At 48.3% G+C, this 22,731-nt stretch overlaps 1 protein-coding gene across 4 annotated transcripts in view; it reads left to right on the top strand.

Moving 5' to 3' along the window:
• The window catches only part of Shisal1 (shisa like 1), a 118,788-nt gene extending 106,751 nt beyond the window's left edge, over positions 1-12,037 (top strand). For all 4 annotated transcript variants that reach the window (XM_029470168.1, XM_029470170.1, XM_029470169.1 and 1 more), the window contains exon 5: positions 7,645-12,037. In XM_029470168.1, the coding sequence (XP_029326028.1) occupies position 7,645 (1 nt within the window). In that variant the 3' untranslated portion in view covers positions 7,646-12,037. The remainder of the gene's footprint in view (positions 1-7,644) is intronic.
• The last annotated feature ends 10,694 nt before the right edge of the window (positions 12,038-22,731 follow it).

Raw genomic sequence — 22,731 nt, 5'->3', positions numbered from 1 at the left:
GATTGTCAGAGAGGCTTCATCCAGACACTGAGGGGGGCAGATACAAAGACCCATAGCCAAACATTAGGCACAGCTCAGGGAATCCTGCCGAAGAGGGGGAGGAAGGATTGTAGGAGCCAGAGGGATTGAGGACACCAGGAGAACAAGACCCACAGAATCAACTCAGCAGGGCTCATAGGGGCACACAGAGACTGATCAGGGAGCCTGTATGGGTCTGATTTAGATCCTCTGCATATATGCTATGGTTGTGTAGCTTGGTGTTCTTGTGAGACTCCTAACAATGGGAGCAGAGAGCTGTCTCTGACTCTATTGCCTGTTCTTGGGACCCTTTTTCTCCTATTGGATAGCCTCATCCAGCCTTCATATGAGGGATTGTGCCTGGTCTTAATGCAACTTGACATGCCCTGTTCATTTGATATCCCTGAGAAGTTTGTCTTTTTTTTTTAAGGGGAAACAGAGGAAGGAGAGATGAGGGAGAGGGAGAGAGAGAGAGAGAGAGAGAGAGAGAGAGAGAGAGAGAGAGAGAGAGAGCACTAGCTGTCTATACTGGGGCCTGAGGTTGTTGAGAATCAAGACCTGCATCAGTGGCCAGGCCAGAATCCAAGTAGCAAGACCAGAGGCCCTGAGGCAGAGGTACCCAGACACTGAAGAATAATGGCCCCGGTGTGCTTGAACTGTTTTGAAGGTGAGCTCAGTGAGCCTGGCTACTGGATTGTACCTGGGGATGAACGACAGGAAGGGGTGGAGGCGGGGAGCTACAAGGATTAGAGGCCAGTGTGGAGGGAGGAAGGAACAGGTCGAACTTTAGAGGATAGGTAGGAGTTTGGTTTGGGACGTGATAAAAGCAAGATGCCTGGGAATCATGGGGACAGATCCAAGAGGCCTGGGACCTCCATACTGAGGCCTCACCCAGCCTGTATCACTGTCGTGCAGGTCACTGTTAACCCCCTAGGAAGGAGACCAAAACGTTTATGACCAGGTGTGGGAGTCAGTGCCTCTGAGCTGGCATAGCCTTCAGCTGTGACCCCTGTTGCTGCACAGATGACCTGGTGAGGTCTCTTCTCACCCTGTGGGTGACTGGAGGGACTGAGTGACATCAGGATCAGGACACAGGCATCTGTCCCATGGGTGTAGACCCTTCCACCTGCCACGGAAATTGAGTGTCCCTGCTGTGTGATCCTGTGTGCCCTCTCTGAACTTGGCCTGTCCAGTGAGCAAGGGATTGGGAAGAAATAGGCCTCTCCCAGCAGTCTGGGCTCTGATGTACCCACCCCCTACTGTAGATGCCTTTGTCTTTGACAAGGTCTTGCTTATTTCCCTCTTGGTGGCTTTCTGATAAATCTGGGGAGAGTAGAACACTGTCTCTTGGGTCTGGCCCTCTTGGTTGGCTGGTTGGTTGGTTGGTTCACACAAATTCATCTGTGGTCTGTGTATGCTGGGCAACACCGTGGCCCTGGGGGTTTCAGTGTGGCCAAACCAACACCAAGCCTACCTTAAGGAGAGACATGGTGTAAATGACCTGGGCTGTCCGCAGGTCAGCAGCTGCCACAGAGAGAGCAATCTGAGCTGAGCAAGGGAAGGATGAGTGATGGCTTAACCTTGGCAGCCAACAGGTACCATTGCGGGAGGATGGGCAGAGCATGCTGGGAAATGGCATGTGTATCCTGTGTCGATTGTGACTGATAATGACAGGTCACATGACATGGAGACCAGGAGGCCCTGAGACAGGCCCTCAGCAAGCTTGGGACCTCTACAGGGCAGTTAGGGTTCCAGGTGAGGGCATGGCAACCAGGGGCACTGTGTGTCAGTTTGCTCAATGCGGTGACAGGACAGCTGACAAATGCCACTTGAGAGTGAGAGGGTTTATTCCATCATAGGGAGAAAGATGTGGTGGTGGGAGTGAAAGGTGGCTGGTTAGGCCATGTCTAGTAAGGAAAAAGAGAGAGAGAGGGTAGCTCCCGTTCATCTCCCTTTTGCTTTTTAATCACCTAGGACCCCAGCCATAGAATTGTGCCACTCACATTTAGGGCAGATCTTCCCACCTCAATTAGCTCATTTAGAAGCTTCCACACAGACAGAGCCAAAGGTTTGTCTCCTGGGTCATTAGAGAGCCTGTGAAGTTCACGGCACATGTTAACCATCACACACACAAGGGATAAGTGTCAACCCCAGCTGGGTCTGAAGTCGAGAGACCAATGTCCTAGCCCAGAGATGGTCGGCAAAGCTGATCTCCCCTCCCCATGCCTCTGTGGAAGGGACACAGGTGGCCACAGTGACAAGCCCTTCCCCCTTCGCTCATCTCCCATTCAAACACTAGCCTCTCCAGAGTTTTCTTAGAGAGGCAGAGCCTCTGTGAAAGAAGTAGGTAACTGGTTGGCCTCCACTTCCTGTCTGCTGTCTGCCTCTGGATCCTTCCAGATCTGAGTCGGAAGTTTCCTGCTTCTGTGGGCTGCAGCCCAGAGCTGCTCCATCTACCATGCCCTTCATCGCCACGATGGGCTGTACCCTCAAACCACAGACCCAGATAAATCTGCCATGATCTAAGTTGCTTCTATTCAGGAATGCAGTCACTCCGCCGCCGCCCCCCCCCCCCAACTCACAATAAGTGATTGAGTAGCAAAGAGGGTTGGTTTGCTTTGACTTTGTAAATTAGGGCAGCAAAGGACTGTTTCTATAGCCCCGCACCCATGCCCTTCCCCCATTTCCTCACTGGCTGAGTAATCAGGGGTATACTGGCACCTGTCACCATCAGTCACCCACAAAGCTGGTGCATGGGTTTATCTGTATATCCTACATCCTGGTTATTTCAAAGCCTGTGGGGTGCACGGCTTAGTCGCATCTTTGAGTCACTAGGCAAGCTTGGCAGTTAGCAATTTTTTTTTCTCTAAACTTTTAGCTGGGGAAGGTAGATAAACAGGTGTTAGCAGGCCCAGTATTTCTTGATTATGCATAGCTGATCCCATAATCAAGATGGTCCATTTTCATGTTTTACTTCCCACAGTCACTGAAACAGGAAAAAGAACATTAGCCTAGGGTTGTTGATTTGTTGACTTGACACATCCAGGAAGAGGGGAGGGTGGCCTGAAGAATTGTCTCCACCGGATTGACTTGTGGCCATGTCTGTGAAGCATTTTCTTGGTTATATATTGGGGTAGGAGGGCCCAGCCCACTGTGGGCGGTAGCTTCCCTAGGCAAGGGGCCATAGGCTGAGTAAGGAGGGTAGCTGGGGTTGAGACTGGAGCAATCACTAAGCAGCATTGTTTCTGCCTCAAGCTCCTGCCTTGAGTTCCTGCCTTGGCTTCACTCCGTGAGGAACTACAACCCATAAGCTAGGGTAAACTCTCTCCCCTTAAGTTGGTCTTGGTCATGGTGTCTATTACAGCATCAGAAAACAAATTAGAACCGTATCATGTAGGTGATGTTTGAAGTCCTTAGAAAACACTGAGGCTGAAGGTGACTGGAAATACAGTCTGAGATGAAGATGTCTGGGAAGGTTGCCATCAGGGACCTGGGCAGCAGCAGCCTCAGAAACCAGGAAGAATCAGGAGAAAGGTCAGGAGCATCCTAGAGCAGGCGGCATCACTGAGGTGACACTACTAGGCCAGTGCTGGAGTTGGTAATTGATGATCACAGATTTGGCAGAGTGGGGGTCTCTGGAGCGCCAGTCTAGGTGGAGATTGGAGTTGGACAGAAAGCATGCGGTCCTCCCTTGCCAGCTACCATCTTCCCTTTTGTCTCTCCCCACTTCTGCTGTGTTGGAATCCCTAGCTGTTCATGTGGCCCATTGTTCTCCAAAGAACCAGCAGCTAGATTTGCTTATGAGCTTCATCTTTAGGCTGATGTTTTTTAAATCTCTTTCTAGCTTCCTATGACTTCCTCGGTTTTGTTGGTCTTGTTTGCTTTTTGTCCTGTCTGAGTGTAGTGATCCACTTGTGTTTTCGTGTTTCTGAAGGGTTTATCTAAGGCTATGAAACCACCTCTCAGTGCAGCTTTGGCTGCACCACTCAGATTTGGCGCCGTTATTTTCACTTTTGACCACTTTTGAAACTCCTTCTTTCCTTGCCTGGTGTTTTTGCAGTTTCTATTCTTCACTCTCTTGCTCATTTTTTAAAAAAGATTTATGTATTTAATTTATGTATGAGTACACTGTAGTTGTCTTCAGATACACGAGAAAGGGGCATTGGATCCCATTACATATGGTTGTGAGCCACATATGGTTGTAGGTGCTGGGAATTGAACTCAGGACCTCTGGAAGAGCAGCCAGTGCTCTTAACTGCTGAGCCCATTCTCCAGCCCCCCTCACACTTTTTGACTCAGGAATTATTTTTTTTTAATTTATTTATTTATATTTTATATGTAAGTACACTGTAGCTGTCTTCAGACACCCCAGAAGAGGGCGTCAGATCTCGTTACAGATGGTTGTGAGCCACCATGTGGTTGCTGGGATTTGAACTCTGGACCTTTGGAAGAGCAGTCGGGTGCTCTTACCCACTGAGCCATCTCTCCAGCCCCGACTCAGGAATTATTTTAAAGAGTTTATAACGTTTTCAGCAGTAGACTTTATTTTTTGTTGTTTTTCTCTGGCGTGTGTGTTCACCTGTATGTGTGTACATGTGTGTGCATATGCATGTGCAGGCTATGGGATAACACCATGTGTCTTCCCTAATCGCTTTCCACCTTACTCTTTGAGACAGGGTCTCTCACTGAACCTGGAGCTCACCCATTTGGCTAGACTGGCTGGTCAGCAAGCCGAGGGATCCTCCTTTCTGCCTCCTCGGTTCTGGGACTACAAGAGCGTGCCATGGCACCTAGTGTTTTTTACATGGGTGGTGGGGCTCTGAACTCAGGTTCTTATGCTTGTGTGGCAAGCACTGCATCAGCTAAACCCCAGTTGCTTGTTTGTTTGTTTCTTTGTTTGTGTGAGTCTTGCTGTGTAGCCCAGGCTGGCCTCAAAGTGTGTTTTGAAAGCTAAGATTATAAGTGTGTGTGCCACTAACACCTCTTACACCTGACTTGTGTTGTTTATTCAAATTTGGTTGCATTGTGACCAGATAATGTTTTATTTCTGGTTTTTGAAATGTAGACACTTCTTCAACAACACTTGAATAAAGGGTAGATTCCATTTAATATACACTTGTGTCAGGGTTCTGTGTGTGTGTGTGTGTGTGTGTGTGTGTGTGTGTGTGTGTAAGCATTCAACAGGGCTCTGCCCAGTTAAACCCAACTTCACCTTTGTCTGCTGTTCCAACCATGACCTTCAGCTCCTCCTGGTTTGCAACTGTGGATCTTCTGAAATGGGGTAGAGTACACGGAGCAGAACTTACCACCTGACCATCCTGAAGCGTGGGCTCCAGTGGCTTGAAGTGTGGGCCTTCCTGAGTCACTTGGCCTGAAGTGAAATGTCTCTGCAATCCCCACTAAGCGTCGTTTTCTTTTTTAGCTAGCTCGTACGGCTCATTAATGTCTACTGCTGCAGCAAACACACTCAGTCCCATTTCTGTCGTCCTGGTTTATGATACATTTTTGCGTTTATAGCTTTGGTGGGGGCTGTCAATTTCCCCCATATGGCCTGGGTTTTCTTTGTTTTATTTTCCGTGTAAATGTCTTCTGATCACTCGGAAAAGCTGTGTTTGGGTGCCATGGTTACCTCCATAATTATAATGGGATGTGATGGGCTTAATCATTTATTTCTTGATACGGTGTTTCTTTTCTCCCGGCAATGAACAATGACAGTACTGGCTGACTTAGTCTTCCTCTCCTGTTGTCTCCCAATCACCCTTTTCTTTTGTCCTCAGCACCTTCATACTTCGGATTTGACTTATTCTTCTGAAGAATCCTTCAGACCCCCAACTCTAAATGAGTCAGACCTCGTTTATCTAAACCGCCTCCTCCTCACCTCGTCCCTCCTACGATCTGTTATTTATACCACTTCCCTGTTTTCATTCTAGTTCTCTTGTGTTCTTGTCAGAACCCTTGGGCTTTTTCAAACATGCTCCTAGAGTGAGAGCCTCCTTTGTGCCCTCTCACGTGCCCATGCCTGTCTGCTAGGGATTTATCTAAGGGTTCATGGGGACAGTGATTTAAAAACATATCAAGCAAATCTTTCTGCTGACCTCATGCTTGAAAGATGATCCCCTTGCCCGGCTTCTATATTGCTTGCTTTATTCATGCATTTAACAAATATTTATTGGGTCCTACGTATACTGGTTGCCATTCTAGGCCCTGGAGGTACAGGACAAGGAAACAGTGAATCACTTTGGCCCTCTTGTAACTGGGTAGACTTTGACTTCCCTGTTCCAGTCACCCCATCGTGGGGTTACCGTCACCTCCAAAGGTCTCTGGGAAGACAGGGATCTGCAATCCGGTAGCTGGGTTTTTTGTTATTGTTTGGGTTCTTTTAAAATTGCATTCACTTCATTATTTTGTGGGTCTCTCTGTCTCTCTGTCTCTCTGTCTCTCTCTCTCTCTCTCTCTCTCTCTCTCTCTCTGTGTGTGTGTGTGTGTGTGTGTGTGTGTGTGTGTGTGTGTGTGTGCTGCAGTCATGTGTAAGAGTCAGAGAATAACTTTTGAGAATTGAGTCTCCCTTTCACTGTGAGGGTTATCAGGCATGGGAACAAACACCCTTAACGTTGAGCCAGCTCACTGGCTTTGGGTAGTTGTCCTTAGCAAGGTGATGTGTGATGCAGGCATAGATGAGTTTGTCTGTGCCCCCTGTTGTCCTGCCTGCAGCCTGGCTCAGCCAGTCACGGCCCTCGGTCCTCAGTCTTCAGGCTTCTCTTACATCCTCGCATCTTACAGTCTGGTCTTCTGGCTCATCTCTTGTCCGGGGAAGCCTTGGGTTCTTTTCCATGACTTTATCTGGCCCAAAGCCATGGAGACCTATCCAAAAGTGTGAGTCCAAGAGGTGCAATGGGATTTTTTTTTTAATTCATATGAATGGCATCTGTATTCGCTTTGAACAATTGTTAGCTCATTACACAAGGATATGCTTTCACTCAACTCAGAGTGCTTTGGAAGGCTAAAGAGTATTTTAAAAATTATGTTCGGGCTGGTGAGATGGCTCAGTGGGTAAGAGTACCCGACTGCTCTTCCGAAGGTCCAGAGTTCAAATCCCAGCAACCACATGGTGGCTCACAACCATCCGTAACGAGATCTGGCGCCCTCTTCTGGAGTGTCTGAAGACAGCTACAGTGTACTTACATATAATAAATAAATAAATCTTTAAAAAAAAAAGAATAAATAATTAAAAAAATTATGTTCAATGACAGGTGTTCTCTGGAACTGTTTCAAGCCAAGATATATAGTCAAGCTGTGGGAGATGAATGTCACTGGCCTTATAAGTTGATCTGATGGCTCAAAGAGTGAGAATGGTATTTATCTTTGCAATCCCTGCTTTAATAAGCAGCCTGCTGGCTCTGTTGGATTTCCCAGATAGATTGCACACAGTTAATTGGGATTTGGGTTTCTGTATACAAGTCCTGACACTCCGTATGTTTTTCTTATCTTACTGCATGGGCCAGGAGCTCGAGTATCCCACGCAACCACAGTGTCACAGACTTCCTTGCGCCCAAAGTACAAATGTCATACATTCTTGGCTTTTTCCTCACTCTAATGCTTGGTACTTCTTTCTTCCGCTCTCTCCAGAAAACCCTTTTGCTGTGCCTCAGGATGGAGGAGGCTAGACCCAGAGCACCTGGTGCAGCCTCCAAGAGCAGCTTCAACCAAGACACCGGGGAGAGCTGGGGCAGCGGCGTGGTAACGAAAGAGGAAGTACCACCTGTGCCCAGAACCCCCTTCCGTGAACTTCTGAGATTAGGAGCAAACTCAGGGTCCGGGGACAGGGTGCAGGAAAGGGGCTCTGAGCCACCTGTCTGCAAGCAATAGTTCTCTCTGGGGCTGGTGGCTTCTGAGAAGAGACTCCGTGTGGATTGAGGTGACCAACACTCAGCTGCTCTGGCTGATCCCAGCCAGAGGGATTTGGGGCCATGAGTTGTACCATGGTCCAAAACACTGACGTTTCCCCTGCCTCCACCCCCTCCAATAGCGGCCCCCTTAGGCCTATCCGTGTCGGAATATTGAACTTGAGTGTGTGTGCGCACGTGTGTGATCAGGGTGTTTCTCTATGTTCAGTCAGTTAGCTTGTCATTGAGCCCCATTGCCACTGGCTGCAGGTTCTCCGATGAGCACAAGTTGCCGTGTGGCTGAGGAGTCTTGCCCGTGTCCTCGTTTGAGGCTCAGGTCTCTTGCTGTGGCCAGCAACTGTGAACCGGTGGAGTCGGTAGGCACAATGCCCAACCTTCCTGTGCATGCTGCAAGCAGTGGGGGACTGGAGCATACCAGTGATGGGTGGTTCTGGTGGAATCTGTTCTCGTAGCAGCTGCATTGAGGAAGCATCTTAACTGGCTGTGTGCGGCCTAGGTCGGATGTGTTGTTGTGTGCACCATCACAGCCCCTGGGAGTGGGGGTGCTATTGTCACTGGAAAGAGTGCAGCTTGAGGAAGGGTGCCACATTTATATGCCAGGAAGTGATCAACTCCGTAGTTTGGCCCCAGAATGACAAGAACCCAAATCCAAGTTTTGATTCCCAGGGTGTAACAGGCTCTATAACCAAGGTCCCCCAGTGTGGTCACTAGAGCACGTGCCTGACATTTTCGCAGTGAGTGCAGCACCTCCCCAGCTCAGGTCCTCCACTGTCTTTGCCTGAGCTCACACTGGCCACGTACCTGCTGTGCACCAGGCCAGGCAGTGGTAAGGTCCAGAAGTGATTGGGAGCTGCCACACCTCGAAAGGAGGAAACCACACAGCCACAAAGACGGTTTCTATGGAAACCCAGAACAGAGGGTTCCATGAATCTGTCCACTTACAATGGGGGCTTCCAAGTAAGCCTGGGTGCCTGTAACATCTCCCCAAAGAGCTCGTTATCTCTGCCCCAAAACCCACTGCCTGTGGCACACAAAAGGAAGGACATCCCCCAGAAGTGACCCTGTAAATCTCCAGAGGTCACATTGGCAATGTAGACAGGGCCATCTCACCCCTATGAAGGAGGCCAAACTGTCTCTCCCTGCCCTCAGCCTGTGACCCATTCTTCCTGAAGCTGCATCCTTCCTTGATCAGTGCTGTCCCCACATGGGGTGGTGGTCTTCCCTCCCCACACTGCGGAGAACAATAGGCAAGGACAGCAAGGAAAGAAGGGCCAGCGTGGAGGTGCCCATGAAGACTACGAAGATCTATCATGGAGGCCAAGTGGGGCTTAGGTGGCCAGGGTCTAAACAGGATCTAGATAAGAGGAGTGTGCCCAGGAAAGCTGCAGCCAATCCAGAGGTTCCTGCCTGTCAGGTTCCTAAAAGTAAACAATCCAGGATGGCCAGGAGCAGCAGAGGTGAAGGGATGGATCCACCTGCGGGTCTCTGTAGTTACCGGAATGGATCTCTGCAGTCACCATAATGGCGTCCACACAACAATGCATCACCACTGACAGTGCTGTGTTCGAGTACATAAAACTCTTTCCACTCTGGCAGGTTCTTCATTCTTCAACCCACAAAAGTGAGGGATAGCCCCATTTGTAGGCATGGAAGCTGTCACTGATGGCTCTAGAGGCCTATTGAGCCCACTGGCCTCTGTCTCTGCACCCAGTCCATTTCTCTCAGACACACTGCTGGGTTCTGCACACACCCAGGAGAGCCTCTGCATGCATCTTGATTAAAGATGGGCGTGGATCCTCTCCCACATCCTAGGGTGTGGGACAGCCATTGCCCTGGAGGGTTCTTAGCAGTGGACTGGCTGGATCAGGTCACACTTAACACCTCAAGGGAGAGCTTCTGCAGGGAAGAGGATTCGGGGGCTATTAAGATAGAGATTCTGATAGCACCTGAGCAAAGTGATCACAGGCCTTCCTGCCTCAGTTTCCTCAGTACTGAGAGGAAGGAGCCCTACCAGATGTTGAGGCGACTTCTGGTTTGGGGTGGCTCTGGGTAACACTCTTGAAGCCGCTTGCACAGGGCTCAGAGCTACTTCCTCTGTGAAGCCTCCTTCCTCAGACACAGGAAGGGTCATGACCATGCAGACAGCAGGGTACTGGGTGGGGGGTGGAGGTCCCCATCAGAGGCCTCTTAGGGGATAGCTGAAGGTCCCCATGAAGTTTCTGGCTGGGATCTGCTGGGATGCATCTCTCATGTGTGTGTCTGAGGCTAAGAATCTAGACACTGTCCAGGACACAGGAGTACCCCCATCCCCAGAGGACAACATAGCCTTTGACTTAGCAGGCCCTGGGGACCCTGCTCCCTCCCAGATGGGTCGACCCTGGCTCCCCCACCACCCATCCTCTCTGATCCTCCTCTCTTCAGTTGGCAAACAGGCGTTAGAGGTCAAGGTTTTACCCAATGCTGCCTCCGGAGCTATTACTGGAGGCAAGAGCTGTGTCCATGTGGGTGTGAGCGCCCGGGTGGGCTGCAGGACCCCAGGTGGCCATGATGAAAATCTGTCCCTTGCCCATGGTGTCTGTGGATAACAGATATGCCAATGAGTAGCATGTCCTAAAAGGATACAGAGTAGAGACAAGGTCCTGAACAATTGTTGAGCTGTGTTGCTGCCAAAACTTCCCCACTGCTGTCTCCTCCAGCTGCATCTGTCCTCTTCTTCCTGTGTGCCTCAGGCTACAGACAGTACATTCTGGCAGCAACAAGTAGCCACAGGAAGCAGAGAAGCTGCAGACATGGTGTGCCCACGGAGGGGCATGGAATGTCTTCGTGTCTGTCTGGCTTTTTCCCAGTGAGAACTCTATGTCCCTAGTGATCAGTGTTACACCCTGTCATCTGTGAGCTCTGGAACCTCCATTTAGAACTTCTCCCTGGTTGGCTGTACTCACCAAGGAAATGGCTTGCTCATCCCGTGTAGGAGTGGCCAAGCATCTGACGGTGACTGTGACCAGTGCGCAACAGGCCTTAATACAAATAGAAGCGAGTGCATATGCACACACACACACACACACACACAAATGTGTACACCCAGGAAACACACATGTATACACACACATATACATGCACCCATACATGTGAACATAACTTATACTTGTTCATGTGTCCACACATGCGGACGCACGCACGCGCGCACACACACACAATGTATACACATATGCATACATCCATGTGTGCTCGTATATACACACACCTGTGAGTGTAATTTGCACATGTTCAGTAATGAACACTTGTGAACATACATATGTATACTGAGAACAGATATAAGCACTCAAGTATACATGCACACCCACGAATACCACATGCACATGTTCACACATGTCCAAAAATACATTCACATGTGTACAAATGTACCCTCACGTGAACACACACATACGTGATCTGCAAGAGGCAGTGAGAATATCCTCGGGCTTCCAGACATTTCTTAGAGGCTTGTTTTAATTTTTCCATCTGGCTGCTCAGTTCCCACTAACAGGAGTTTCTTGGGAGGTGACCATGAGAGTCCCCAGGGATTCAGGCACAGGCGATAACCTGTGCAACCTCCTGAGCATTTCCTGTGTGTGTGAAGAGTGTGGAGCCGGCACACCATCTGCCAGGGAGCTTTGCTGGGGCAGTGGCAGCCTTGGGTGAGTCACACAGCTCACTGTGTGTGTTCCAGTGTCTGCCTGGTCAGACCAGAAGACCATGAGGAAATGATGTCCTGGGGCAAAGGTAGTGTTCTGTACCCTCTAGAAAAGTGCAGCTTTGTGCCTACCGTGTATCAGTACCACCATGGTTTCCTGCCCCTTCCGCAGCCTCAACAACGTGCCTGTACTTCGTGGCTGTGGTTGGAATGATTGACAGCACAGGGACACGTCCCACCCCCATGCTGCTCAAATCCTCATCTGCCCAGCAGACACTCTGCTGAGCAGCTCTGGCAGCCCCTGCTGTGCCATTGGGGCTCACCTGAAGTCACTCCTGTGCAGACACAGGTGTTGCATCACAAAACAAGCAGTGGTCCCCTGACAGGCCGGCGGTCTACCACTGCTGACCCGACTCTGTGCCTAACAGAAACACTCCCACCCAAAAAATAAATACAGAACATTTCTCTATCCCTCCCACAAAAGTGACCTTGGAGGTGGCATTGCCTGTCCCACTCCACCCTGTTTCCAGTCCAGACTCCTGCCAGGTAGTTGGTGCTAGAAATGCTTGATTTAAACAGTGAGTCAGTCATTTGGGTGGTTAACACTCCTATCTTTACGTCAAAGCCCTAACCCATTTACCCTTGACAAACTAGACCCGCCCTCTAAAACATACAGAGTCCCCTTGCAGTTAGTGTCAACTGTAAATTAAGCATGGGGCCAGCAGCTAGAGTCATGGGGCCATCATGGCCTCCCATTAAGTTACAGCTAGTACCTGACTAGTGGGAACTTTTAGGCCTGTGTCTCAGTTTCTCACATCCAGTCTCTTCCCATCCCCCCCCCCCGTCTGTGTTCAAGCTAGGGGGAAATGTCCCCGTCTGATGTCCACAGATGAACATATGGGCAAGGTGCAATAACCAACAAAGCTGCAGGGTCAGAGTCTGGCCACTCTAGAGAGGCAGGAGGCCTTCCTGCAAAGGACTTGTTCTTCCCTGAGTTCGTGGGACAAAGCAGGTAGACAGGATGGAGCAGGAAGGTATCTCTATGCTAGAAATGCCAGGATCGTGTTGAAAAGGCACGGGGTGTCTTCTCTCAGAGCCCACGACCAGGAAAACCAAAAAAAGAAAACTGGTATCAATATTCTCCCCCTTCCTAATCCGATGTAATAACGGTGTGTGTGACACTGCGCTGTCTTGCTGCGTTTGTCTTTCTATATAGTGGTTTTTATAACGACGTCCTTAGTTTTAATAAAGGAGAAATCAAGCCAACTCTTTTCCCCGCCGGTTGAAGCTGGTTGTGATGTTTCAAAACATACGCCGGGGAACCCCGGGCAGTGGAACTTGTTGCCGTGGGCCGAGGCAGGAGAGGCTGGGGGCTCAGTCGAGGGGTGGCGGGAGTCACTACATCCATTGTGAAGAACTCAAGGTATGTTTAAGGTCAAGGGCCGAAAACAAGGCCAGGCAGAACTTGTCCTGAGTGGGTGCAGCCGGAGTTGCAGGAGGAGGAGGAAGAGGGTGACAGCTGGATAAGGCTTGGGAGCCTGTGTGTGGCTGTCCTGATGCCTGGGTACCACTGCTGGGGGAGCCTGGGTGTGGCTGTCCTCCTATTCTGGGTCCTTTCCTGAGAACAGCTGAGCTCCTCAGGAGAAGACAATGAATCTTCTCTACCTCAGTCCGAAGGCCAGGGCACAGGCCTGACACAGGAGCACATCCTTCTCCACCCACACCAGTTCTCCGCCAGGTGAACACACCACGTTCCATGTGTGTCAGATGAGGAGACAGAGTAGCCGTCATCAGTAAGCACTGGCTTCCTGAAGAAACACTGTTCTTTCCTTTGGCCCCTCACATGGAGGACACCGGACACTCTTGGCCTTGGAAGCCTCAGGCCCGGGAATGCAGCTGAGTGACATGGGGCGTGGGCAGGAAGTAGGCTGGGTGTAGCCTTGGGATAGGAGCAACTTCACAGGTCTATTATCCCCTGGGGCATCTAGTGGGTCTTGAACTTGGAAAGACAGCCAGGCCTGGTCTCCTGGTAGCCAAATGGTGATCGTGGACACTACAGATACACTGGCTTCCCTTGTAGTCCTTGAGTCCTGGGACAGGCTGGGTGCTTCCCAGAGGAGGTGAGTGACAACCCAGTCCCCAAGGGAGGTACCCACATGCAGCGACCAGACCAAGAGACTGTTGAGACCGTCCTCCCTAATCCACACAGGTGTCAGCCACCTGGATCACAGCATCCAGGTCCTGGCTATCAGGGTGCCTCGCCCCTACCTTTCCTCTCCTCCCTCTATTGCAAGATTTATTCATGATTATTAGTGCTCACCAAGGCGATAGGAACTTGCCAGCTAGCATTGCCTGGGTCCCTCAGACACACCTTCCATTTGATCCTCAATGGTTCCAAATATGGGAGATGATGGAGGAAAAACTAAGGAGATACCACAGGATGAACCCAGGATGCCAGGCACTGAACTAGGTAGAGTTATAGACCCCAAAGGCGCTTCCCCAGGAATGAGCACGCACAAGCTCTCACAGATCATCCCCCAGTTCTCAAACCTCAATCAATTGCTTCTAGCCCCCCAGGTGACAGGTTTCAATAAATGGGATTTAACAAATATGTGTTTTCACCACAGCCTTACTTCTCACTCTTTACTCAAAGACACTGACAACCTGGACACACAACCTTGGGGGTGTTGCAGCAACTTTGTCCCTGTCTTAGCATTTTACTGCTGTGAACAGACACCACGAGCAAGGCATCCCTTATAAGGACAACATTTAATTGAGGCTGGCTTACAGGTTCAGAGGTTCAGTCCATTATCATCAAGGCAGGAGCATGGCAGAGTCCAGGCAGTCATGGTGCAAGAGGAGCTGAGAGTTCTGCCTCTTCATCTGTAGGCTGCTAGAAGACTGGCTCCCACGTGGTTAGGAGGAGGGTCTCATTGCCCACTCCTACAGTGACACATTACGTCCAACAAGGTTGCACCTCCCTAGTAGTGCCACTTCCTGGGCCAAGCATAGTCAGACCAACACAGTCCCGAATTGCCAGAACTTGGAAGCAGCCAAGCCATACTTCAGCCGAAGAATGAGTCAGTAGACAATGGCAGAAAGGGATGTGCTGTCATGCTAGGGAACACTAGGGGAAGGGGACCTTGAAGTGCATACGCTGAGTGCAAGGGGACCTTGAAGTGCATACGCTGAGTGCTAGGCTCACCTGAAGATGAGGCCGGATCATGATTCCCAATTCTGTGATGTTCTGGAAAGGGCAAAAAGGAGGAGGGCAGGGATTCTCAGGGCAGTGAAGCTGCCCTGCATAAGGTGCTATAAGGTTGGGTCCCTAGCTCTGCACCTGTGCCCAAACCAACAGGCTACACAGCCAGAAGTGCATGGACCTTCAGAAAAATCCAGAAGCCTGGTGGTGATGATTTGTCAATGTGGGTCACCGACTGCGCTGTGGACATGACTCCAGTGGGATGTTGGATTTGGGGACACTACACTTAATATTCACTCAAAAAATAAAAAACCAAATGACTCCAGAAATAAGGCCAAAGGTCTGTGTACTGGCTAGTTTTGTGTCAACTTGACACAGCTAGAGTTATCACAGAGAAAGGAGCTTCAGTTGAGGAAATGCCTCCATGAGATCCAACTGTAAGGCATTTTCTCAATTAGTGATCAAGGGGGGAGGTGCCCTTGTGGGTGGGACCATCTCTGGGCTGGTAGTCTTGGTTCGATAAGAGAGCAGGCTGAGCAAGCCAGTAAGTAACATACCTCCATGGCCTTTGCATCAGCTCCTGCTTCCTGACCTGCTTGAGTTCCAGTCCTGACTTCCTTGGTGATGAATAGCAATGTGGAAGTGTAAGCCAAATAAACTCTTTCCTCCCCAACTTGCTTCTTGGTCATGATGTTTGTGCAAGAATAGAAACCCTGACTAAGACAATCTGCATCCATCCAGGTCACTCAAGATGGTCCTGGATACTGGAGCCAGGGTAAATGTACCTACTCACTGGCTTGCCTATGCCAGAAAACGCCAAGGAATTTACAGACACTAAGAAGTATGAGTTCAAAAGGCCTCAGAACACTGGATATGAAGCTGTTACTATTGATTTCTACACACTAATGTCAGATATAAGAACAGGAAAGTTTAAAATGCTGTAATAGCCACAGGTCCTCCCAAAATTAGAGACTTAGATGCAGATATAAGTATAATGTGCAGGACTTAAATACCAAAAAAACAACCAACCAAAACAAAATAAAAACACATTGGAAGAAATAAAAAACAATCCAAACCAAAGAGAGACATATCTTGATCATACATCAAAAGACCCAACATGATAAAAATGTCGATTCTTTCTGCCAAAAGCTCTGCTCTGTGAAAGTTCCTGCTAAGAAGATAAAAAGACAAGCCGTATAAGAGGAAAACATTTGCAAACACATATGCAACGAGGAACTAATAGCCAAAACACACAAAGAAGATTCAGAACTAAACGCCGTGATGCTGTAGCCTCCAAATCAGGGGCTGAGGATGCAGCTCAGTCTGTAGAATGCTCACCTAACAGGCACAAATCCCCATGATCAAGCGGCAGCACTACGTAGCCGGGGCACGATGAAGCATGGATGGTAACCTCAGCTTTTGGGAGACAAAGGCAGGAGGATGAAAAGTTCAAAACCATCCTCAGTGACACAGCAAGTTTGAGGTGAGCCTGAGATATGTCAGACTCTGTCTCAAAGGAGAAGGGGGGGGGGAGAGGAAGGGGGAGATGAGGAGGAGAAGAGGTGAGAAAAATGGTTGAGAGAATCAAAGTAGACAAGAGCCCAGAAGGCAAATGATTCTGATGGAGGCCAATTACCTGTTTTAATTTTGTTGGATGTGCTTTTAGCCTTGTGTCTAAAACACTACTTCTTAGTCCAATCCCCTGAAGATTCTTCTGTCTGACAATCTACCCACTTCATATAAGCCTTTGGTCCATCCTAAGGTAATTTCGCCCATGGCCAAGTTTAGTTCCATCTTTATTCTTTTACATGTGGATACCTCAGTACCACGAGAAACTACCCTGTGTCAGAAAGCAACTATTTATAAATGTGAGGTTTATTTCCAAACTTTAAATTCCATCCCAGTGACTAATACATGTCCCAATGCCAAGAACACACAGTCCCGATGAGCATGGCTTTGTAGACATCTGAGCCTTCTCTGTCCTATTCAGTGTTGTCTGAGCTGTTCTAGTTCCTCCTGGGACCTGTGAACTTTAGGATCCACCTCACGCATAGTCTATGCAGGGAAGCCATCTGGGGTGCCAAGGGGAACTCTGTCATGTCTATAGACCATCCTAGAGAACATCACCATCTGAACATCACCACGTCTTCCACTCCATGAATATGGGATGTCTTAACATTTGCCTGGATCTTGCTTCATTTCCCCTTTCAGAGCCCAAGTCTTAACCTTTGTGATGCCAATCATGACTGTCAATGCAGCTGGATAGAGGGGATCTCAGTAGAAGAATTCCCTCCAACAGCCTGGCCTGAGTGTGTGTCTATGGGGGATTGCCTTGGTTGAAGATTAATGTAGGAGGGTCCTGCCCACTATGGGTGATATTAACCCTAGGCTGGTGGTCCTGGGTTATAGCTGAATGTGAGCCAGAGAGGAAGCCAGTAAGCAGAGTCCCCCCCCCCCCAACCTGGTTTTTGTTCCAGGTTCCTGAGTGTTTGTTCCTTGAGTTCTTGCCCTGACCTTGAACTTCTTTCCTGAACTTGAGTTCTTCCCTCAGTGCTAGACCGTGACCTAGAATGTTAGGCTGAAACCCACCACAGTGTAACATCACAGAACACCCAACAGAACAACAAAGTCAAGAATTACAGCAAACATGGATGGGGATGCTGAAGAGAGGGTGGTATCACATAAAACAGCCAGGCTGGAAATATTATGCCAGTTTCTTTTTAAGGATCACAGGGCAGGGATGGAGGAGGGAGATGCCCCTGTAGTTAAGACCACTGGCTGCTCTTCTAGAAGACCCAGGTTCCCAGTCACCACATTAAGCAGCTCATTACCTATAATTCCAGTTCCAAGGTATATGATGCCCTCTTCTGGCCTCCATAGGTACTGCACACTAGTATACACACACACACACACACACACACACACACACACACACACACACTTACATGTAATTAAAATTTTTTAAAAATCAATCTTTAAAAACTGAACATGGGGGGGGCTGGAGAGATGGCTCAGTGGCTAAGAGCACTGGCTGCTCTTCCAGAGGTACTGAGTTCAATTCCCAGCACATACATGGTGGCTCACGATCATCTGTAATGAGATCCAATGCCCTCTTCTGGTGTCTGAAGACAATGACAGTGTACCCATATACATAAAATTAATAAATAATTCTTTTTAAAAATTGCAGTTATTACTTATATACTGGTACATAGCCCAGAAGTCATGCCCCAGGTATTTGTTCCAGATAATTCAAAACTAAAATCCACATAAAAACCCACACTGCTCACGGTGGCTACACTGATAAGAGGATCAGACTGGAAGCAGGTTTCTTCTCCAGGCCAGTGACTAGACAAACTGTGGTACATCTACCCTGTGGAATACTAGATAGCAATAAAAATGAACTGCTTATATACAGAGAGATCTGAGAATTAGTGTTTAGAGGCAAAAAGCTATATACTGTAATATACTGTGTATTATATATAAGTTATATACTGTATAGTTCCACTTCTATGACATGCTTAAAGTTTCTCAAAGATATGGTGAACATATTAATGATTGCCAGGGGTCAAGGAGATGGGGGGGACAGGAGGGAAGAGGGGGTGGTTATAAGAGAGGACAGAGGAGTAGGTTAGGCAAAATGACACATGCCCTTAGTCCCAGCATTCAAGAGACAGAGGCAGGAGGATCTCCATGTGTTCAAGGCCAACCTGGTCGACATAGACCTGTTTCAAAACAAACAACAGAGAATATGCAAGAGCACGTAATTAAAATATTTAAGCCTGAGCCCTACAGCGATCCCATTAAACACTTGTGAATGAAGAGCTCTAAGTGAAACATGTACACGTGTATGTGACATGTATACACATGCACACATGTGCATGCCTAGACAATAAATAAATGTGAATACTGTTTTAAAACCATGTGTTTATAAAAGATATCCATGGCGTGAGCCTAGAGGCGGGATATGAAAATTAAGGGAGGGAGAATATACCGTGCTCACTAACCCAAACCAGCAAACCAACCAGAGCCTGTCTGTATTGATGAAGTTGGGGATAGGAAAAGGAGAAGGGAGTGGAAGACAAAGGGAGGGGAGGTGAAAGGGGGAGGGGTGGGGGAGGGGGTCTGAATGACTAAGAAACAGACACAGCTCAGGAGCCAGCAACTGTGTCCAAATGGATGCTGGCGTTTAGCTGGCTGAAAACTAATGAGCAAACCACACCTCCTACAAATTAAAAATAGATTGGTAAGAGAGACACAGAAGGAAAAGAGCAATAATGATAAACAGCCAAGGGGGAGAAGCTAAACAACGCAGAGGGCCGCAATCGTTCCCCAGCAAGACACTTCAGGATAAAAGTAAGAACCATATAGAGTCTCAGGAGCAGGCATTTGAAAGACACCGTTACAGGTGAGACAGGCATCAACAGATGCGAGACCACTGTGGCTGGGTGGGCCTGAGTTCCCGGGACACACACAGAGGGACACGGGGCCCAGCTCATCAGCACCGAGAGGCAGGTCCTGTCGGGAAAGAGGTTGTGATGTGCATTTCCGATAATGGGGGTTAGAGACCTGGTAAATGACTTCCATGAAGCATCTGGCTCTATTCTGACATGTCCCTTTGACCTCTGACCCTTTCACTGTGTGAGCATTCCGCACGCTTTCCCAAAGAGCTGGCAACAAGGGTACCTTAGAGTCAAAGGGCGGCCCCACCCAGCACCACGCCCACAAGCACTTTGATCTTAGACTTCAAATCCAATTATGTAGTTAGCTCTTTAGTGTGGTAGCCAGGCTGTCAGCACTATACATTTTTTCCTATTTACTTATTCACTTTATATCCTGACCACAGCCCCACCTCTCCTCCCAATCCTCTCCGCACACAGCCCCTCCCTTTTCTCTTCTGAGAAGGAGGAGACTCCCCTGAGTACCAACCCACCCCAGCACATCAAATCACTGTAGGACTAGGCACGTCCTTGCCCACTGAGGCCAAACAAGGCAGCCCAGTTAGGGGAGCAGGATCCATCTCAGGCAACAAAGTCAGGGACAACCCCAACTCCTGTAGTTGGGGGACCACATGAAGACCAAGCTGCTCATCTGCTACATGTGTGTGGCGGTTCAGTCTCTGGGATCCCCCAAGGGTCCAGGTTAGTTGACTCTGTTGCTCTTCTTGTGAACAACCAAACATTAGACAGAGCTTGGTGGGTCATGTGGAAGAGTTGGAGGAAGGATGGAGAACTCCATACATTTTTATTGTCCATAAATGCAGAAATGTTTGAAAGTAAAATGCCCCTGAGGGTTCCATGTTTGAACATTTAGTCCTGAGCTGCTGATTCGTTCCATCTGGGGAAGCTATGGTGCCTTTAGGTGGCAGGGTCATTCTGGAGAAGGTTGGTCTCCAGGGTTACAGCTTATCCTTGCTTCCAGCCTTCTGTCTCCTGTCCCGCTGAGATATCAGCCAACATCTGCAATAAGCCCCCATCACCACAGAGAACCCCTGCTGCCATTTCCCCATCTTGGTGGACTGTGCCACCTCAACCATGAGCCAAAATAAATCTCTCTTCTCAGACTTGCTGTCCCTGTTCGTTCACAGTGCAGAGAAGGCAGCCTATGTAAAGAAGTGATGCGGAGGAGCAGAGCTGCTGACGGACCTGGCCGTGTGGTTCTTGGGCCTTTGAACTGGCTTGTGGAAGGAATGTGGAAGAGTTTGAAGCTCAGAGGTGGTGAAATCCTAGAATGGTTTGAGCAAAGATTAGCATGTGGGAGTTTAGAACATCAGAATGCCAAGTAAAGTATAAGCAGTAAAGGCTTCAGATGTCCATGGTATGTGTTGTCACCGAAGGCCATGCTGAAGTTTGGATGCCCATGGTACCTGCTGCTGCCAGAAACCATGTGGAAGTCTGTGATTCGTGCTGCTGCTGTTGTGGAGAAGGCAGCTTCCCAGACTCATAGCTGAAAATGAGAGACATTGAAGGCTTCTGTGACAACCTTTGTTCCCACTACCCCTACCCCCAAAGAAACAGCCTATACAGGAATCTACTTTTTTTTTTATCTTTTTTTCCCTTTTTTTAAAATTAGGTATTTTCTTCATTTACATTTTCAATGCTATCCCAAAAGTCCCCCACACCCTCCCCCATTCACTCCCCCACCCACCCACTCCCACTTCTTGGCCCTGGCGTTCCCCTGTACAGAGGCATATAAAGTTTGCACGACCAATGGGCCTCTTTTTCCACTGATGGCCAACTAGGCCATCTTCTGATACATGTGCAGCTAGAGACACGAGCTCCGGGGGGTACTGGTTAGTTCATATTGTTGTTCCACCTACAGGGTTGCAGATCCCTTTAGCTCTTTGGGTACTTTCTCTAGCTCCTCCATTAGGGGCCCTGTGTTCCATCCAATAGCTGACTGTGAGCATCTACTTCTGTGTTTGCTAGGCCCCTGGATAGTCTCACAAGAGACAGCTATATCAGGGTCCTTTCAGCAAAATCTTGCTAGTGTATGCAATGGTGTCAGCATTTGGAGGCTGATTATGGGATGGATCCCTGGTATGGCAGTCTCTAGATGGTCCATCCTTTCGTTTCAGCTCCAAACTTTGTCTCTGTAACTCCTTCCATGGGTGTTTTGTTCCCAATTCTAAGAAGGNGCAAAGTGTATACACTTTGGTCTTCATTATTCTTGAGTTTCATATGTTTTGCAAATTATATCTTATATCTTGGGTATTCTAAGTTTCTGGGCTAATATCCACTTAGCAGTGAGTACATATCATGGGAGTTCTTTTGTGATTGGGTTACCTCATTCAGGATGATGCCCTCCAGGTCCATCCATTTGCCTAGGAATTTCATAAATTCATTCTTTTTAAAAGCTGAGTAGTACTCCATTGTGTAAATGTATCACATTTTCTGTATCCATTCCTCTGTTGAGGGGCATCTGNGTTCTTTCCAGCTTCTGGCTATTATAAATAAGGCTGCTATGAACATAGTGGAGCATGTGTCCTTCTTACTGGTTGGAACATCTTCTGGATATATGCCCGGGAGAGGTATTGCGGGATCCTCCAGTAGTACTATGTCCAATTTTCTGAGGAACTGCCAGACTGATTTCCAGAGGAATCTACTAAAGAGTATCCTTAAAAATTGTGATAAAGGCCGGGCGTGGTGGCACGTGCCTTTAGTCCCAGCACTTGGGAGGCAGAGGTAGGCGAATTTCTGAGTTCAAGATCAGCCTGGTCTACAAAGTGAGTTCCAGGACAGCCAGGGCTACAGAGAAACCCTGTCTCAAAAAACAAAACAAAACAAACAAAAAACAAAAAAACAAAAAAAAATGTGATAAAGATGCTGAAGTGTAACTCCTCACAGCTGAGAGCTTCCGGTGGGGAGCTGGGGAAGGACTCAGCTATCTTTAAGGGGCTGGCCACTGGGAGTTTGACCATGCTCCAGTGAATATATGGACAACACAGACTTCCTTTCTCTCTTTCACTTCCCTCTTTCTCTCTTTCTTTCTTTCTTTCTCTCTCCCTTTCTCTCTCCCTTTCTCTCTCCCTTTCTCTCTCTCTCTCTCTCTTTCTTTCTCTCTCTCTCTCTCTCTCCCTTTCTTTTTCTTTCTTTTCTTTCTCTCTCTCTCCCTTTCTTTCTTTCTTTCTTTTTTTTTTAGCCATAAACAAGACTTAAATTTATTCCAACATTGAAAGCTAAAAAGAACTGGAAAAATTACAAAGCGCAAAACATTTGAGTCAGCTTTTTTTTCCACCATTTGAATATACTGTACTTAGAATGGCAGACACATCCTGAAGGAGACAGAAAAACATGCTTTTAGTCTACAGATCAGCATGAAGAATGACATGCAATTCATGATTTCCTTTCAATTAATCATTTAACTGAACCACTTAAACAAAGGGTTTGGCTTGGTTTGGTTTCCACTTGAGTCTCTCTCCCTTTCTTTTTCTTTCT

Source organism: Mus caroli, chromosome 15 (genome assembly GCF_900094665.2).
Source record: "Mus caroli chromosome 15, CAROLI_EIJ_v1.1, whole genome shotgun sequence".
Classification (NCBI taxonomy): domain Eukaryota; kingdom Metazoa; phylum Chordata; class Mammalia; order Rodentia; family Muridae; genus Mus; species Mus caroli.
Note: the sequence above shows the minus strand (reverse complement) of the source record. Positions and strands in the feature narration are given on the sequence as shown.